General features: G+C 40.3%; 1 protein-coding gene across 1 annotated transcript in view; it reads left to right on the top strand.

Annotated features, from left to right (window-relative positions):
* The first annotated feature begins 11705 nt into the window (after positions 1-11705).
* The window catches only part of adam19a (ADAM metallopeptidase domain 19a), a 204457-nt gene continuing 197269 nt past the window's right edge, over positions 11706-18893 (top strand). Inside the window, exon 1 of the mRNA XM_083910418.1 lies at positions 11706-11894. Within this exon, the coding sequence (XP_083766544.1) occupies positions 11735-11894 (160 nt within the window). The 5' untranslated portion in view covers positions 11706-11734. The remainder of the gene's footprint in view (positions 11895-18893) is intronic.

The following is an 18893-nucleotide window of genomic DNA, read 5'->3' as shown; positions in this document are numbered from 1 at the left end:
TGACCTACTTTAGTTCCGTGTTGTAGTTATGCTAGCATCCTCAAAAAATAGAAACATTTCAAAACGAGACTGAAGTTTATGCATGTTTTAAATAAAAGTAACGTTAATAGATTTTTAAGACCTTTGATGAGATTTTAGGAGAATTTAAGACATTTTAAGGCTTAAAATTCAAATTATTGGATTTAAGGTTAATATTAGGCATTAACCCCGATAAATGATCTTGACTTGAAGGTCTGTAGTTAGTGTTTTTATACGTGAATTCCACTTGTACAATACTTTAAGTTGAATTTGACAATGATATGTTTAGGTACTTAAGGGATAGTTTGGTACATTATCATCAAATATAGGTTTTTGTCAACTCTTCAGTGTGACACTGAGCATCAGTCTGTTCTGCTCATATTTCACAATAAAGCGCGACGAATGTATTCAGGAAAATGAAACACTTGTCGTCGTGTAATATGAGTTCTATCCTTCCTTTCATTTTTTTTTTAAGCCTTTCACAGAAACTCATTTATTTCGAGCAGACTGTCCTTAAAAAGCACATCCTCACCTTTTCAAAGGCAAACTGATAAATAAGCGAAACAATGATTTTCCAGCAGATAAGAACGGCTCAGAAAATGGTCTTTATAATGAAGCAGCAGACGACCTTTGTGTTGTTTACGCTGGAGGTCGATTTCGCGTCCGAGTGAAAGCTAACGTTACAGCACTTCTGCTTTTGCAGTTCGGAGAATAATGGAATTTACCCAAAATACTGTGTGTTCATGTTTTTAAAGTCCCGTGTTAGGATTCTAAAATGGCTGCCACTGTACAAACACTGCGTCTTTTACCATTAATACCAATTTTGTCGCATTTTTCACAGTAAATCAGTCGCACACATAGTTCTGTTTAATTTTCATCCGTAGGCATATTTCTACCCTATTTGTGTTTGTAAAATACCATGTAGTGCTAGCATACTATACCATACTAGCATTTTTGTCGCGTTTGTTTCACAGTAAATCAGTCGTACACATAGTTTTGTTTCATATTCATCCGTAGACATTATGTTTGTACCCTGTTTGTGTGCGTAAAATACCACGTAGTGCATTGTTAACGACTGGTATCTCTAACAGTTCTGTACAAACAGTGCTTCTTTTTTACCATACTAGCATTTTTGTCGTATTTGTTTCACAGTAAATCAGTCGTTCACATAGTTCTGTTTAATTTTCATCCATAGACATATGACATAGACATTCTACCCTATATGTTTTCGTAAAATACCATGTAGTGCGTTGTTGTCGACTGGTATTGCTAACAATAGCTAACAGTACCGTACAAACACTGCATCTTTTACCATTAATACCATTTTTGTCGCATTTGTTTCACAGTAAATCAGTCCTATACATAGTTGTGTTTAATTTTCATTCATAGGCATGTTTGTGTGCGTCAAATACCACGCAGAGAGTTGTTATCGACTGGTATCGCTTGCTAACAGCCGCTAGCCTGAGTTACGTTAGCATTTCAGACTTCAGAACTCCTATTTAATCTATTTTATACATCTTTTTATTGGCTGATTTGGCGTGAAATGACGCGGCGTCCGTGTGCTTCAGAGACGTTTTGGCGATGCGTCGCTCACTTTTGGCTCGGTTCCACTTTGGCACAAGTTGGTATTGATTTGTTTTCGGTCTTTTTCTCTGCGAGTGTTGATTGTGTGATGCACAATGACCCCCCGCTGCAAACGCAGAGCACGGAATGCAATTATTGCAGAGCGGGGAGCAGAAAACAAGGCGGTTATCGGCCCCTTTCCCTGTTCGTAATTAACTTATCCACTCTGCAAAAAGATTTGTGGCCTATAGGGCAACTTTTTAAATTGGCTGAGCGAAGCGCGAGTTCCTCTTGAGATGCGATAATCCGAGTACACATCCGTCTCTCGCTGGGGTGGCTTCCCCGGAATAACTCGGCGTTCCTGCGCTTGGCGCTGGAGACACAAGCTTCTTTTGTTGTTGTTGTTGTTGTTGTTGTTGTTGTTGTTTTAGTGTGAGTGGTGAAGTCGAGGCAGAGTTTCTGTAACTGCGCCGATTGATAAAACTGGGCCTGCGTTCTGAGAAGTGTGTCACACTCCCATGACGGCTCTGCTAATAACATTAGCGGAGAGGAAGGAAATGTTTGGCTCCGGCTAACACACACACACACACACACACACACACACACACACACACACACACACACGGGAAACGTCACTCTGCTCATTTGATTTTTCCTCAGAGGCTAAACCAAGCAAATACACGGAACGCAGAGAAAACATATGGCAGCTTTAAATAAGTTATTTAGTGGATAGGGAGCGTTTCATTCAGGCTACACTTAGCGCTCAGCCTTTGTGTGGAACTGGCAACCTATTATTATTCATTTAATGTTTATTTAACAGGGACAGAGCGTATGAATGAGCACTGGTATATAATGTGAGGTGCATTGTGGGAACTTGAAGATGAAAGTGCGTCTGCTCCGAGCAGCAGCACAGAATTCTCACGTGATTATGGACAAACGCACAGGAAGTGATTTGTATTACTTAGCGTTAGCCGCGTCACGCATATTAATGCATGGCGCGTTTCCATGACGACTGACCGGGAAAAGACATGCATGGCGTCATGTTTACGTGCTGCGGCACCAGAAGCCATGCACCGTTTACCAGTTAGCTGCGTTAGCTCCTTGAGCGCCGTTAGCGCGCCTACAGTTGAACTGGAGCTGTCTGTTTATTAAACGCAAAGAGCAGCGCAACAAATAACTAGCGTACCTGTATACTGCGTACGCGTGCCTCTGTTTTTAAAGGTTAGCGTTACTTTAGCGATTCATTTTAACAATCGGGAGTCGCGTAAACATGACGTCAAAGCGCATGTTTTTTTCCGGTCAGTAGTCATGGAAACGCGGCTCATGCGTTAACGTGCCAAGCGCTAGTTTTACTTTAAGACCGATAACTTAAAAAAAAGTGCCCACGAAAAGTTTCAGTAGTGAATTCTCCGCCTGCTCTGCTGCTGTATACACACAAACGCTCCCCACAGTCTGACGCCGTTTTGTTTACATAAAACAAAATAATCAACAAAAGTTACGTACTGTAGCTTTAATTTTTTTATCTTTAAAATGAAATCTAGTTGGTTTCTTCAAATTTAACTCATTAATTATCTGATTTAATACAATAAATATCTGTTATTTTTCCATATTCTGACACCTTTTTTGCTCATTCACTGATAGTTTTACTTTTATACGGAGTATTAAATATCATGTGTTCTTATGAGTTCATTCAGCCGCAGGCAAGATTCATGTCGTCACTTAAACGGATCACTTATTAAAACCATAAAAACACGTCCGTGATGAAAGAAACCCACACAGAGGGTAACTACAGAGCACTGATAATGGTTTTATTCACTGATAATATTGATAAAATATAAAGTGCACTCTTTTTTTTAAAGTTACGGTTATGACTCTGATCTTGGCTTTACCGAGGCTCCACTTATCCTCATTCACTCTCGCTCGGGCTGTTGTTGGCAGAAGACGTTACTCTTCGTGTACGAGGACTTTTATTAACGCACATTTATTTATTTATTATTTATTTTTCTCTGGCAATTTGCCTTCAGCGGAAAGGTGAAAGAAGGAGAAAGTGAAGAATTTGTATGGAAAAAGAAACCAGTGTGGTAGTGTCCAAAATATGAGGGGCCATGTAGGCCATAATTCCTTTTTTACCTCTCGCATTCACAATTTTACCTCTTACATACAATTATTTTTACCTCTCACATACTCTCTTTTACTTTGCACATACACAATTTTACCTTTCACATACAATTGTTTTACCCTTTCACATTACATTTTTTACACATTACATGTGAGAGGTAAAACAATTGTATGTGAAAGGTAAAATTGTGAATGTGAGAGGTAAAATTGTGTATGTGAGAAGTAAAAGAAGTATGTGAGAGGTAAAAATAAATGTATGTGAGATGTAAAATTGTTTATGTGCTAAGTGAAAGAGTATGTGAGAGGTAAAATTGTGTAGAGGTGTTGTGTGAGAGGTAAAAAAGGAATTATGGCCTACATGGCCCCTCATAACGAAACCTGTATTCTCTTTAGTAGCCACCAGGGGGCGACTCCAGTGGGTTGTTTATAAATCTACGCGGAAATGAGAGCAATTCACACTTGATTTTTAACACCTTTTTTTTTTTTTTTTATATAAAGAATGAATGTCTCAATCACCATTTTCTGGGTTTTCTTCAAATAAACATGGGATTGATTTTGTAAATTAGCCTCATTTAGATTCTCAAAGAAACCAAACCAATTTGGCAGAATTTTCCCAACTTTTCAGTAAATTTTTTGTGTTTTAATTAATTTACCAAATGTCTCTTGGAAATGATTCGTTAACCAATTCTAGATGATATTAGTAGTTGCAGAAAAGGCTGTAAATTAGATGCTACATTTAGCACAAATTTGCTATAGGTTTACCATGTTACCCAATATGGAAACTTTGGGAAACACTTCAGAAAAGTTGGAGTTGACGGTGGAAAAATACTGAACTGGAGGCTTCAAAACTCCAGATTCAGTTTCAGTTGGTTTGCCTGAGTTGGTTTTTACGTATTTTTAAAAAAAAATTTAATTAAGTGGAAAACTCGTGGAGTTCACGCGTCCTGACGTTATTTAAATTTGCCATTGTCTCCTTTGTCTTTGGTAAAGTGTCTCAATTCTCCTTCGTCTTCATTGCTTTGTCTTAAGTGTCAATGTTACCCACAGATGAACGGCTTTGCTGTTGCCCGGCAACGGCGATCTCACAACTTTACCATTTTGCTCGGCCTGTTAAACACCGCTGTATTTTAACGTTGGCGATAACGTTGGCACTTCAAGAGCTCAGTATTTTCTCAGGTGGTGCTTCAGGTGTAGAGAAAGTTTTGAGAACCACTGCTCCGGAATAATGAAGACGAGGATGATGATGACGATGATGATGATGATGATGGCAGCCTTCCATTTTATGTAGCTTAGCAATCGAGAGGCTGTGAGTCACAGATTGACTCACGGTCTGATTTACGAAATAACTCGGCGAGAACATGACGCAGTGATGAGTTAACGTTGGGAAAAACAAAATAATTAAGACCCTTATCTCGTCATTAAATGCACTTTTCACAACAGCGTTGCCATTCACCCGTTCACACAGCAGCAATTTGGTCTCATGGGTCATGGCGTTCTGTCCTGACTGACGATGACTCGGCGTCAGTGGGTCGACTTGCAATCGGAAGATCTTCCAATCTGCGAGATCCTGCAGTTTTACCTGTACTTGAACGCACCTTGGCGATTTTTTTAAAAAGGCTTTTGTAACTCGAGTGTTTTTCCCCTCTGCAGCGATGTTTTCTGAAAACACTTCACGTTTAAGGCTGGAACAGTTTGAAGGTCGCTTTTTTAAAACGTGGACAAAATTAATAAATAAATTAAAGGTGCTAGCGTTGTGCGGGTCCTTGCAGCTGCCAGCAGGTGGCGCTAGGTCTTTGACTTAGTTTTCATGTGTTCTGGCCCAGGTCTCTTGTGTGAGATATGAAGTTTTGAGCCAATCGATCATCATATGGCAAAGTTAGAGGGCACTTCCTGTTTCGTGGCGAATGGTCGAAATTCGGCAAAGCCCCGATGGTTGCTGTGGCCACGCCCTTTTGAATCAGAGAGATCTTTTGATAACTTTTCAACTTTATGTCAAGTACAGAGTCAACACATTGTTTAAAAAAAATAAAATGTTTGAATGATTATCGTGCTCAGGCAAGTTGGATAATTTGCTTTCATGCTAATCGCCAAGATGGACGCCAAATGGTTGGCTTCCTGTTGAGTTGAGGCCATGGTCGCAATAGACTTTTTTGTTTATCTTTGGCTGTGACATGTTTCCACCAAATCTCGTGAAATTTGGTGCAACTTGGTTTTGGCTTTGTCCTACCGTTTTGCAGGCCGACATTGCTGTTGTGCTGCCAGCAGGTGGCGCTATGCCCTTGGCTTAGTTTTCATGTGCTGATGATTTCTGGCCTGGGTCTCATGTCGGATATAAAGTTTAAAGCCGATTGTTCAATATATGGGAAAGTTAGAGGTCACTTCCTGTTTCGTGGCGAATGGTCAAAATTAGGCAAAGCCCCGATAGTTGCTGTGGCCACGCCCATTTGAATCTGCGAGACCTTTTCATAACTTTTCATCTTTGTTTCTAGTATAGATTCGATGCATTGTTTTAAAAAAAAAATGTTTTTATGTTGATTAATGATTATCGTGCTCGGACAAGTTTGTTAATTTACGAAATGCATAGTTAAAATGGACGCCTAATTCAAAATATCCGACTTCCTGTTGAGTTGAGACTATGGTCACAATAGACTTTTTTGTTCGTCTTGGGCTGTGACATGTTTCCACCAAGTTTCATGAAATTTCGTGCAAATAAGTCTGGCCTTTGTCTTACCGGATTTCACCTTTGGGTGGGCGCTACTGAGCCATTTTGCTACACTTAGACGTGTTGCCCTTATTCGCCAGTTCTGATTTGCGTGCCAATTTTTGTCCATTTTCACCAACATTTAATGCCACAAATATTAGATATTTTCAGAAGAGAAAACATTAATTCCAATAAATGCTCGCACCCAAATTAGCTAATTTGTTGTTTCTCAGTTTAGGAACAGTGAGAACCAGGAAACAAAGGCAACACAAAATCATGAAATGGTCTGTTTTTATTGTGTAGTAAACAGCAGCTTTGTTGGCAGGCCCGATGTCAGGGGATGGATATATAAAACAATCACAACTCATCTTCACATATATTGACGATGAAAAGCCTCGAAGGCTCAGTAAATCTCCCACGATGCCTCTGGTTGACACAGCGCTCTTGTCCCTGCTGAGCTGTTTGAATGGGATGATGGATTGAGACGCGTCTCAGATTTGACCCGATCCTCATTTTATTTATTTTAAAAATCACGGCAAGTGCACGGCTGATAATTGAAGCCTATTTTTAGCCCATATATTAAGTCAATTTTATATTCCCTGATAAAATATTACTGCTTTATTGAACAACACTAATGGTCCGTCTCTCCAATCTGCATTTTATGTCGGCACTGCAGTGGGATTAAAGGCAGTAAAACTTGAAATTAAGTACACGAGTTGGGTCATCAAAAAAAGAATTAAAGAAAATTAACTTTTTGATGAAGAAAGATAAAGTTTTAGTGACTGTAATTTGTACTAATTGATCAACGCTGGGGATTAAAAATGGCAAATCGTCAAACTTTTGACACCAAATCGCTGATGTGGTGATTTGGATTAAGATGGAGCCAGATTATTATGTTTTATTTTCATCGCAATTTCATAAACTCGTCAAATCTGCTGCGACGTGGATTTAAAACCGCCCACAAAAATGAAACGCACAACAGGAAAACGAAGGTTTCGCACGTCTGTCGGGTAAAAACAATGCCCTGCGAAAGTGGGATTATTATGGGATTATTATGGGATTACACGTGATGTCGCCAAACAATCTCAAGCAAACGTATTCACGCGAAGCTCCTCGTTTGTGGCTTAATACACAGAAACAGCTGGAGCTCTGCGTTAATTGCTGCAGACTCTTCTCATTAAACGTGATTGGGGAGGTGTGTGTGTGTGTGTGTGTGTGTGTGTGTGTTGTCTGGTTGAAGTGTGTGTGTGTGTGATGTCAGAGACACGGCGTTGTCTCCCTCTGCTCTAATGTCCCTGAATTATTTCTTATCAATTTGCATGAAGTTAGGCAAATGAGACGGCGATGGATGAATAATGCATGACGTCGCATTTCCATTTCCACTTCCACTCTCGCCCGTTCACTCGCGCACACACACACGCACACGCACACGCACACGCACACGCACACGCACACACACACACACAAAGAAAGAAAGAAAGCCCATTGAATATTTAGATTATCGGAGGGAGAGCGCGCGGCGTTTATTGAAACAGCAACAGCTCTGTGTAAAGGAATCGCTCGTGTCCAAAAAACGAGTCATTTATAAATACCAGACACGCGTTTATTTGTTCCCCCCGATAATAACGTAAAGATGTTTCTTAAGAGACTTCAAATTGAAACGCTAATCGTTCTTGCTCAAAGCTCATAAGAGCGTCCAATATTTGTAAAAAACCTCATATATTCTATGTTATATCACTATGAGTGTTCAAAAAACGGTTTATGGCTTTGTTTCAAAGTTCCTGCAGAATTCGATTTATTTTCCACTCCAAAAACGACCACCAGATGGCTCCATTGTGCTGTGTCTCAGCAATTGGCGCCGCTGTGGCGTCCTTACAGCCAATAGAAGGAAGCGAAATTGTGATGACAGCTTTTTTAACCATGTTTTGAGTGTAACACAGGAAGTCCGGCTGGCTAGTGAGCACTTTGTTTTCACTGAAAAATCTTTTCACGTATAAACATCAACGGTAAGGTTATAGTTGACCGATTGCTACTGTCTTTATTCTTTGGCTTATGTCTCCGTTTGATATGCAATATGTAATGTAGTTGTTATTTGAGCTGTGTTTGTCACATTTAAAATAGATTTATACAGCCTTGTAGTCCCCGATTGGGGGACCTTTCCGGTTTAAGGGGGCTAGCTAATCCTAAATCTGCATTCTGTCAGATTCAAGATTTGTTTATTTTTTGTTTATTGTGACAAGCCCCTATTGTGCTAAAAAATAGCATTTAAATGAAGATAAAAATAAAGGTATATAAAATATAAAAAGTCAAGTCGTTTGGAATATAAAGAAAACTTGAACTAAAAGCTAATTATCTAGCTACAGGTACACACGTTAGCTAACATTAGCAGCATTCTGTATTGTTTTTCTCTCAAGTTATTAACATACGTTTACATGTACAGTTTAATCACGCTAAGGCCATAGTCTGACTAAGACAATCGGACAACTTGCTTTAGTGCTTGTAACTTCCTAGTTTATAAATTTTTATTGTTTTCCTGTTATATGTGAACATATTTTTATTAATTCCTTTGTTTAGTGTCTTCACATGTGTCCAACTCTTTGTTTTTACCACCTTTCTGTCTGTTATGTTTTGAATTATATTGTCACGTGTGCTGTTGTGGGATGTCTTTAAATTCATGTTTGCTCTGTTAAGACGGTTGTTTTCTGGCTGGAAACGGAATGTGTAAACATGTCACTCTCCCACACCAAAGTCCATAGAGAAAATAGAGCTAAACCAATTTATTGGGTGACTTTAATGTTAAATGAAAAATAAATCGGATTTACCTATGTGACACAAATTCACCAAATGATGCATTAGTAGACCTGCAGCTCCTGTTCAAAGCTAAATTAAAAACTCTTATTTTCTCTATGGAATTTGGCCGTCAACAAACTTCACTTTTCAGCCAGACAAAAAAAAAAGCACATGTCAAATCCATGCCTGGTTTTGTCAAACACCAAACGGTGTCAAGTTCAACAAAGGCACAAAAAGACCGGATGACAATTATGTCTGACTTCAAAATAAAAGCCCTGTGCACCAAGTCTGACAGATGCATTCGTACTTGCGACGTCTTTATTCAGTCGAGTAGGATGAAGTAGACGGTAAATCATTTCATTGTTGCGTTGGATTGTATTGAACAGTTTCCTCTGCAGCAGCAGCAGCAGCAGCTGCAGCGCTCAGTGAGTATGTGAAGCACAGCTGCAGGTTACCAGGCTGATAAGATGATGATCAGCCTGATAAATGGGCCAGGAAACAGGTGTTCACCATATTTAGCTTCGCACTGAGGTTACAGCGAGAACGCTGGAGCTGAAGACAGAACAGCAACTGTTTGGTTCAACGTTAACTTTGTGAAAAAAACAAAAAAAAAGTGTTGATTCTGCATAAATAAAAACAGGCCAAGTTTTTAATCAACGCTGTCAATGACTGGTGTCCACTCATACTGTATGTGCGGCTCTTTATCTTTATTATTTACCTCTAAATCAGAAACGCATACAAGGAATTTAACTCCGTGTTTAGGTGTATTTAAATAGAATAAGATAAAAACCCAAGAAATGGGAATAAAAACTCACAATAGTGACACATTATATAGCAAAGAGCAGCAGAAACTAGCAGAAACTAGCGATTAGCAATGGAAACCATTAACTCAGATTAACTCATTAAGCAGCCAGTGGTGTCGCCCCCTCATGGCTGTTTATTATACTTCCTGGTTGACCGGGCCAATCTGAACTGGAAACCCGATTTCTTCTAATATGGGGCCTACTTCCTGTTAGCATTATTGTTTAGCCTTACATAAAACAAAATATTAAACCTTTGCCCTAACCCTACCTCCAAACTTGTATTCATATTGTACGAATAATTATAAAAAAAAATATATTTAAAATCCCTGAAAACAGCTTTATAATGTTTTGACAGGAAGTAGCTAAACTTCGCACAAGGGTCAAACAAATTTGCTTCCCGGTTTACGTATCGTACGTGATGTACATCGGAACTTTGAAGTCAGAGCTGGGATTGACGTAAACTTCTAAGTAAACGGTGTTAAAGAGAGAAGGCGGGGGGAAAAAAACATGGACACAAACGTATGCCGGGGTTAGCTACTGAGAGGAAGTAGCTAAACTTCGCACAAAGGTCGAACAAATTTGCCTCCAGGTTTACGTATCGTACGTGAAGTCAGAGCTGGGAGTGATGCAAATTTCTAAGTAAACGGTGTTACAGAGAGAAGGCGGGGGAAAAAACATGGACACAAACGTATTTGACACAAACGGGTTAGCTACTGAGAGGAAGTAGCTAAACTTCGCACAAGGGTCAAACAAATTTGCCTCCCAGTTTACGTATCGTACGTGATGTACATCGGAACTTTGAAGTCAGAGCTGGGAGTGACGCAAACTTCTAAGTAAACGGTGTTACAGAGAGAAGGCGGGGGGAAAAAAAACATGGACACAAACGTATGCCAGGGTTAGCTACTGAGAGGAAGTAGCTAAACTTCGCGCAAGGGTCGAACAAATTTGCCTCCCGGTTTACGTATCGTACGTGAAGTCGCAGCTGGGAGTGACGTCAACTTCTAAGTAAACGGTGTTAAAGAGAGAAGGTGGGGATAAAAAAAACATGGACACAAGCGTATGCTGGGGTTAGCTACTGAGAGGAAGTAGCTAAACTTCGCACAAGGGTCGAGCAAATTTGCCTCCCGGTTTACGTATCGTACGTGAAGTCGCAGCTGGGGGTAACGTAAACTTCTAAGTAAACGGTGTTACAGAGAGAAGGCGGGGGGAAAAAAAACATGGACACAAACATATGCCGGGGTAAGCTAATGTTAGCGATACCAGTCGACGATAACCTCCACGCGATATCGCAAATAAATTGTGTAGCAACTTAAACTGTACTATGTGTACGATGGATTTACTGTAAAATAAGCTGTGTTTTATTGTGTCGGCCATTTTGGATTCCTAACTCGCTGGCCCGGAAGTGCGATAATAATATTATTACAAAACGTGAAACACTTGTCAAATCGTTTGTTAATTGTTGCAAAAGTGTTTCACGTTTTGTAATAATGCTTTGCACTTCCAGGCCACCGTACACCGGAAGACTCAATCCATTTTAATTTTTTGTTTGTCTTTTTTAACAGGTCATGGCATGGGACGGTCTTTGTGCTTTTATTTTGTTGTTCCCTACCGGAAGCGGCGTGTCGGCCTCCGCGGAAGCTGACGGACGCCGGAGCCGGAGAGAGAGCGAGAGGGAGGCAGAGTAGAAGAACGGCGAGGAGGAAAAGGGAAGGACGAGTGTGCGGCTCCGCGGGTCACAGGGATGTACAGTAAACACAGGCAGAAAAATGCCCAACTATCACCGGCAACATGTGGACGTTTGCTGCTGCTGCTGTCGCTGCTGCTCTCGGTGCTGCTGCTGAACGCCTCTGCGCACAAAAACACCACCGAAGAAGAAGAAGAAGAAGAAGCCGGAGAACAAGGTAAAGAGAACAACTTCTTCACGGTTCTTTTTTTTTTACCAGTTGCTTACTGGGTCTTGTCATTCACTGTGTTTTTGTGTGGTTGTTTTAATGTTTTAAACTTTTCCTGGGACGAAGAAGACGCTTAATTCCAAGCGCGTAAACCAGTGTCCATTCAGAAAAACGCCAATTTAAGCCCAACCGTCGCTGTCAAAGCAGTTAAAACCACCGTTAAGACTCGGTTTCTTATGTCAGTAAATATAATGTAGTTCTATCGTATAATTCGGCCTAAAACATTAACACTGAATGCACATTTACAAACGAATAACACCGTGACAATACTTTTATTGTCGTTACCGGGCGCTTACGTTCTCATTTTTTAGCCCCCGAACTGCGTGTGTTCCGCGGGGGAAATTAGGTTAAAGTGAAACAAATCACGGTTAAATTGTGATTTTCTTTTCACGCCGAATTTACCACAATGCACTATTTATTTAATTAAACGAAAAATCTTCGTATTCCCTGAAGTGTTTTGTGTGATTCAGAGCAAGGGAATATTTAATTGTGAGATTTTCCTATCGGGTTTCGTCGCGCTTTTATTTCAACCCCATTTATATGTATAAAAAAAAACATGCATACTTGAGTTTTTACATTGTTACATAGCTAAAGGTGGAAAAGTGTAATATTATTGTTTAAATTTGTTCTTCTTCCACTAACTGAGCCCAGTCGTCTTCGTGTTGTCCATAAAAGGCAGAGTTGAGAGGGAACAGTAAAGTGGAGCAGCTCACATTTCACTAAAGTTACGACAAAGAGGGGAGTGTGTATTATTTTTTTATTATTTATTTTTTATTATTATTATGGACTTTTACAGCTGAAGAAGACATTTGCGATGCAGACGTATTATCTGTGGAATAGTCTATTCTTATTCTTATGATTTAGCCTCTGGCAGGAAATAAAGGTGTGTTTTTGAAATGACAGGAGATGAGACTTCTATGGTTTCTGCTGTGAGGAGGAGGAGGAGGAGTGTGTGTGTGTGTGTGTGTTCTTGTACTTGCAGCATACTGAGGACCAGTGAGGGTTTTTAACCAACAAAGTGAGCTCATTTTTACGGAGTGAGGACATTTTGGCCGGTCCTCACTTTGTATTCATCAAAATCACTTCCTTAGGTTGCTATAACATGCTATACTCAATTTTTGGTAATTTTGGACCAAAAATTTATGGTCAAATTTTTTAATTTTTTTATTTTGGACGACATAGCATAGTATGACGTTTTTTGTAAAATTTTGTACGTACATTTTTGGGTCAATTTTTTTTTTTTTTCAAATTTTGGACGACAGTATAGTATGACGTTTTTGTATTGTAATTTTCAGACCAAAAATGTTTGGTTGACATAGTATAGTATGACGTTTTTATAAAATTTTGGACCAAAAATTTTAAAAAATCTAAAAAGTTTTCCAGCCATTTTGCTCTGGGGCTCCACCTGCAGACATGTTATGGTACTGCAACCAGTAGTTCTTTGTAGATGTCATTCATGAAGTAGATATTTGTAATTGTGTTGATTTATAAAGTGGAAATGCTGGTCCTCAGTATGCAGCAAGTACAAGAATGTGTGTGTGTGTGTATGTGCAGTCATGTGAGCTGACTAAGTCTCAGATGCAGACAATAACCCCCATTCAAACAAGCATCCTTCAAGTTAATGTAGTTAACTGCTGCCTTGTGTGTGTGTGTGTGTGTGTGTGTGCGGGCTTGTAGTTGTTGCCTCTTTAGGTCAATTTTCTGGCATAAACACTGACCATGTCGGCAACCAGTCGTCCTCGTGGAGACCAAAACCTGGTCCTAATGAAGCAGAAGGTCAATACGGGGGGAACTGGTTAAGTTTAGGGCCAAGATTTGGATTGTGGTTAAGGGTTAAAGGTTTAAGGTTAAAAGTTTCCTGGGTCCACAGCCTATTTCCTTAAAGGTGCATTATGTAATAAATCTAAAGCAGCTGGCCATAAAATCCTCCTAATATGTCACAGATTTATTTCTCATCTCCTGTTATGTGGTATAATGATATTTTATTCTATTTTATTAAGAAGCCTCCTCTGTTTTTATTCTCTGGCTCAGCTTTAATTCTCCGTCTGTGCAGTTCCAACACTTCTCCCGCATGTTTATCTGTATTCATTCTCATAAATTCAACGCAGTGTTCGTTCAGAAACGGCCACTTTGGTCTTATTTTTCCACACTTTGTTCCACTTCCACTTTGTTTTCCCATCCTCGCATCGATGATACTTTGCTGCAGACGGTAAAAAGCCCGTCTTGTTAATTAACAGCGGTATTAACAAGTACGGGATTGAGAATAACAATCCCATTACGTGTTGCCTAGAGAAAATAAGCCCGGTCTAGTTTTATAACCAGGAAATATTTACAATTAACCCTCTAATGTGCTCTCTGCATAATGTGGAAACAACAGTGTTGCTCACTTGTTGAATGTAAATAAAAGAAATGATGCTTTTAAAAAAGAGCTCAAATTGACTTAAAGTGGCTTCAAGTTGGACAGAAGACGACTGCGCCACTTTTCTCCTCCCTCTCCTGCTCCTATTGTTTCACTCCTTTTTGTCACTGCTGCTTTGTGTCAGCGTTTTCTCCTGCCGCATGGTGTCAAAGCCGGTATTGTTGGCGGTTAACTGGCCGCAGATCACCACGGTCCAAATAGAGCAGTGATAATTGGCTGCAACTCTTCTCCAGATGCCTGGTTGGAGAAAAAAAACCAACCTCATCCAAACGTACAATGTAGATGTCAGGGAAGCTTTTTGTGCCACTAAAAGCAAAAAAAAAAGTTAATCATTTTGACGAATCAGCAGAACTATAATCATCCACCGTCACATCAGCCATCTGCCGCCAACACCTCGTATCCATTTATTCCAACTCTGATTATATATAGAAATAATGTCAAGTTTCAGTGTTTCACAAACTTTTTATATCAGGAGCCACTTTTTAAAGATGGTGACTATTTTACAGCCACATCTCTTGCACTTAATATAATTTTTAATTGGTAAACAAATCATTTCCAGGAGACGTTTGATAAATTAAACTTCATTTTATACACGCTATCGTTGCTAAAAAGTTTGGGAAAACTATGCTAATTTGCTTACCAATGACATAATACCAGCATAAACAAACCCCCAAAAAATTACTGCATCTCAAAAAATCTAGAAGTTATTTGACCGTTTAATCAAAATAGCTCATGATATGACGACAATAACCAGAAATGTGTTTACGGAGTTGGTAAAGAAAGTTCCGGATAATGTCTGGAGTGACTTATGTGGATGTTTCTCACATACCAGACCATAATAATACCATCGTACACTTTAATATATGGTAAAAAAAAGTGTCATATTCCAATAAACAATAGAGTTGCATGTCGACCTACTAAAGCTATGACCTGAACTGACCTGCCCCACCCACGTTGACCGCTATTGCACCATAATGCTACTGCTGCCACCTTGTGGCAATAGATGTAGTCATCAGCATATTGGAGAACGATGGTAATGCAGTTAATTTTGCTTGCACAATAATAAAAAAATCTATTTTTTTTTCACGAATTTCCCAGAAATATCCTGATGTAATTTCTAATATTAGCTAACGCCTATAAAATACAGCCTTTCTGGACAATTTCAGATTCCCGTCCCGACCGAAAGCAGCTGAATGATTCGTCCCGTTTGTGCGTGCCATACAAAACACTGCGAGCGAGTGAACACGCAGGGCATTAACCGCAAATCTGAACCACCTGACAATGCAACAGTTTTTGGCTGCGTGCAGAAATTCCTGTCGGGTTACACAGCTTCCTTTCTCAGGGTAAAGTCAGCTGACGGAGTTACTGTAGAGAGAGAGTTATTATTATTATTTTGCTCTGACTCTGCTCTGAGCTCATCATCTGTGACAGCTGTAATTCTTGGCAGTTTGACGGGTTTTCTCCGCGGTTCATTTCAGCAGCAGCAGCAGCAGCAGAGACGGCCGTGAGAAGCTCAGAAATCTTTTTTTTTTTTTTTTTTTTTTACTCGTCATGAGTTTATTTGCTCTGTGGCAGCCGTGTTAAGAAGATGTGTTACAGTAAAGTCGAGGTAAATGATGGGAAACAGTGCAGCATTTTTATAAAACCCCTTAATCCGGACCAGCCGCGATATGAGAATGTCATGTCACGAATTTGCTTTAAACTCTTGTTTGTCTTAACTCACACATAGGACTCTCATTGTGTTTACATGCATGACAAAGTTCGACTTTAGTCAGACTAAGACAATAATTCTGACAATAAACATGTTAGTCCGACTGAAATTGAGCTAGTCTTCATCGGACTAACATAACTGGATAATGTGATAGCATAGCATGTATACACTTAGTCGGACTAACATACCTGGATAATGCGATATGTAGTCGGACTAACATACCTGGATAATGCAATAGCATGTATATGCGTAGTTGGACTAACATATCTGGATAACGTGATAGCGTAGCATGTATACGCTTAGTCGGACTAACATACTTGGATAATGCGATATGTATATGCTTAGTTGGACTAACATACCTGGATAATGCAAAAGCATAGCATGTATACACTTGGTTGGACTAATGTACCTGGATAATGCAATAGCATGTATATGCTTAGTTGGACTAACGTACCTGGATAATGCAATAGCATGTATATGCTTAGTTGGACTAACATACCTGGATAATGCGATAGCATACGCTTAGTTGGACTAACATACCTGGATAATGCGATAGCATGTATACGCTTAGTTAGACTAACATACCTGGATAATGCGATATGTAGTCGGACTAACATACCTGGATAATGCTATAGCATGTATAGGCTTAGTCGGACTAACATACCTGGATAATGGGATAGCATGTATAGGCTTAGTCGGACTAACATACCTGGATAATGCTATAGCATGTATAGGCTTAGTCGGACTAACATACCTGGATAATGGGATAGCATGTATACGCTTGGTTGGACTTGAAAAACATCGAGTTTGATAACTGAATCATTTCACATTTCCAATCAAACATTTATGACATTTTACGGACCAAACAACTAAGAGATTAATCGAGAACAGCATTGACAGATCAAGCGATGATGAAAATAATTCATAGTTTCATCCGTATACTACGCCTGCGTTGCATGTGATTACTGTGAAACATCACATCACATACCATCCCATCCCTGAACCTCACCAAATGTCACTTCCTGTTTACATCTGGCTCTGCACTCGTCCTTATCTCTGTCCCCGTCACTCCCTTCATGCTGCGAATGCACACGTCCTACATCTGGACTCAAATAAACTCTCTGCTCAGCACTTTTTTTTTTTTTTTTTTTTTTTTTTTTACTCCACAATATCTGCCTGCAACATGGCCCATTTACCACAGGCACAGAGCGGAGTCAGCCCTGCGCCTGCATTCGCTCCTCGTGCCATTGCGATGCGAGGCGTGTTCTCGTAGCCCAGAGGAGTCTGTGTGAGATGATTTGAGAGCTCCTGAAAGTATGGGCTGCTATTTTCCAGGGAGCGGGCGGGAAGGCGGGCGGGCAGCAGGCGTGCGGGGGTAGGGACTGCCTGTGCAGCCTGCAGAACTGTTGTGGCTCGACCTCCTAACAGGCAAACTCACATTAGCAACACGTTCCCTGACAGTGCTCCACTCACCTTTTCACACCGCCTCATTTTTCAACCGCAAACATCGAGGCCCGGCATGACGGAGAGGTTGCCCCCCCGGAGCGCATTTTGCTTGAAATCTAAGCAGACCGCGCGGCGGCTGTTATTTGTAACACCCACAGAAAGAGTGAGCGCGGTCCACTCTGGGCCGCTGTGTGGGCTTCCTCCCAGTCATTATTCATTTTCTAAGTGTTGTGTTTGTGCGTTAGTTACGGGTCCGCGGCGTGTAGGTGAAGGGCTGCTCTGCTGCCGAGAGCGTCCTCTTCCAGCCTAATGTTATCAGCGTCGGCGTAATGTCGTTCCGCAGCGACGTGGGATGTTTGTAACCCCTTCTCGCGGTGAGCCGAGAGCCGCTCTTACCCGACAGTCGACTGACCCGTCTCTTCAGTGTGTCACATCCTGTTTAAGTTTTTCCGTTGATTTAACGCTGGATATCAAAGTTCACTATCATAGCTCATAGCTCTACCCAGGAAACATTTCTCTGTACTGTTATGTTACGCGGTGTTTCCATTATGGTACACTTTGGTTTGGTACAAGAGCGCCTTTACTTACGATAGCGAGATGCGTAGCGTGACGTCGTACTGGTTTGACAACAAAGGAGGACATCTAGCAGCTCTTTTGTTCTGCTCAGTTTGTGTTTGTCTCTACAAGACGTCGAGATTTGTATGAGAATACACTCTAGGTGGGATACATTTACACCGATCGGAGGAGAGTAACGTTTTTCTGTCGCCCAATTGTGGGTCTAGCTCCACCCATACCGTACTTTACCGTTAAGGTGCCAAAAAATGGAACCATTCCTAATGGAAACACAATAGGGCTGCAACAAACGAATAATCACAGACTATTTTTTTTTTTTTTCGATTAATCGACTAATCGGATCATATGTAAATTGAGTGTATAGCGTACAGTTTATCGCACCTGCGTGCAGCTGCTCTTTCAGGTTGAAGTGTTTAAGGTATACGCTAACTAAAAATGAAGACAATCAACACGATAGTTCATTAAACCTTTAATCAAGTATGTTTGTAGCAACGTTACAGAAAACGTATGAAATGTGTGTGCGATCAGGCTAATGAATCAGATCGTCATCGCTAACGTTTGCAGCTACGTTTACAGCTATCAATGAGTAATTAGTAAGTTAGCGCTCTGTTTTTACGCTAATGTTTGCAGCTAACTAGCATTAGTGCTGAACCCAACTGTTCCACTCGAGGGAAACAAGGCTTTAGACGATGATTCGTCATTTTTAGGTGATTAATTGGCTTCCAACAATTTATTCAGGTCTCTGTTCACATGCTAGATTCAGGATTATTGGACTTTATTGTGGACTTGCTGTTTGCTC

Source organism: Microchirus variegatus (genome assembly GCF_963457635.1).
Source record: "Microchirus variegatus genome assembly, chromosome: 2".
In the NCBI taxonomy this organism is placed as follows: domain Eukaryota; kingdom Metazoa; phylum Chordata; class Actinopteri; order Pleuronectiformes; family Soleidae; genus Microchirus; species Microchirus variegatus.
Note: the sequence above shows the minus strand (reverse complement) of the source record. Positions and strands in the feature narration are given on the sequence as shown.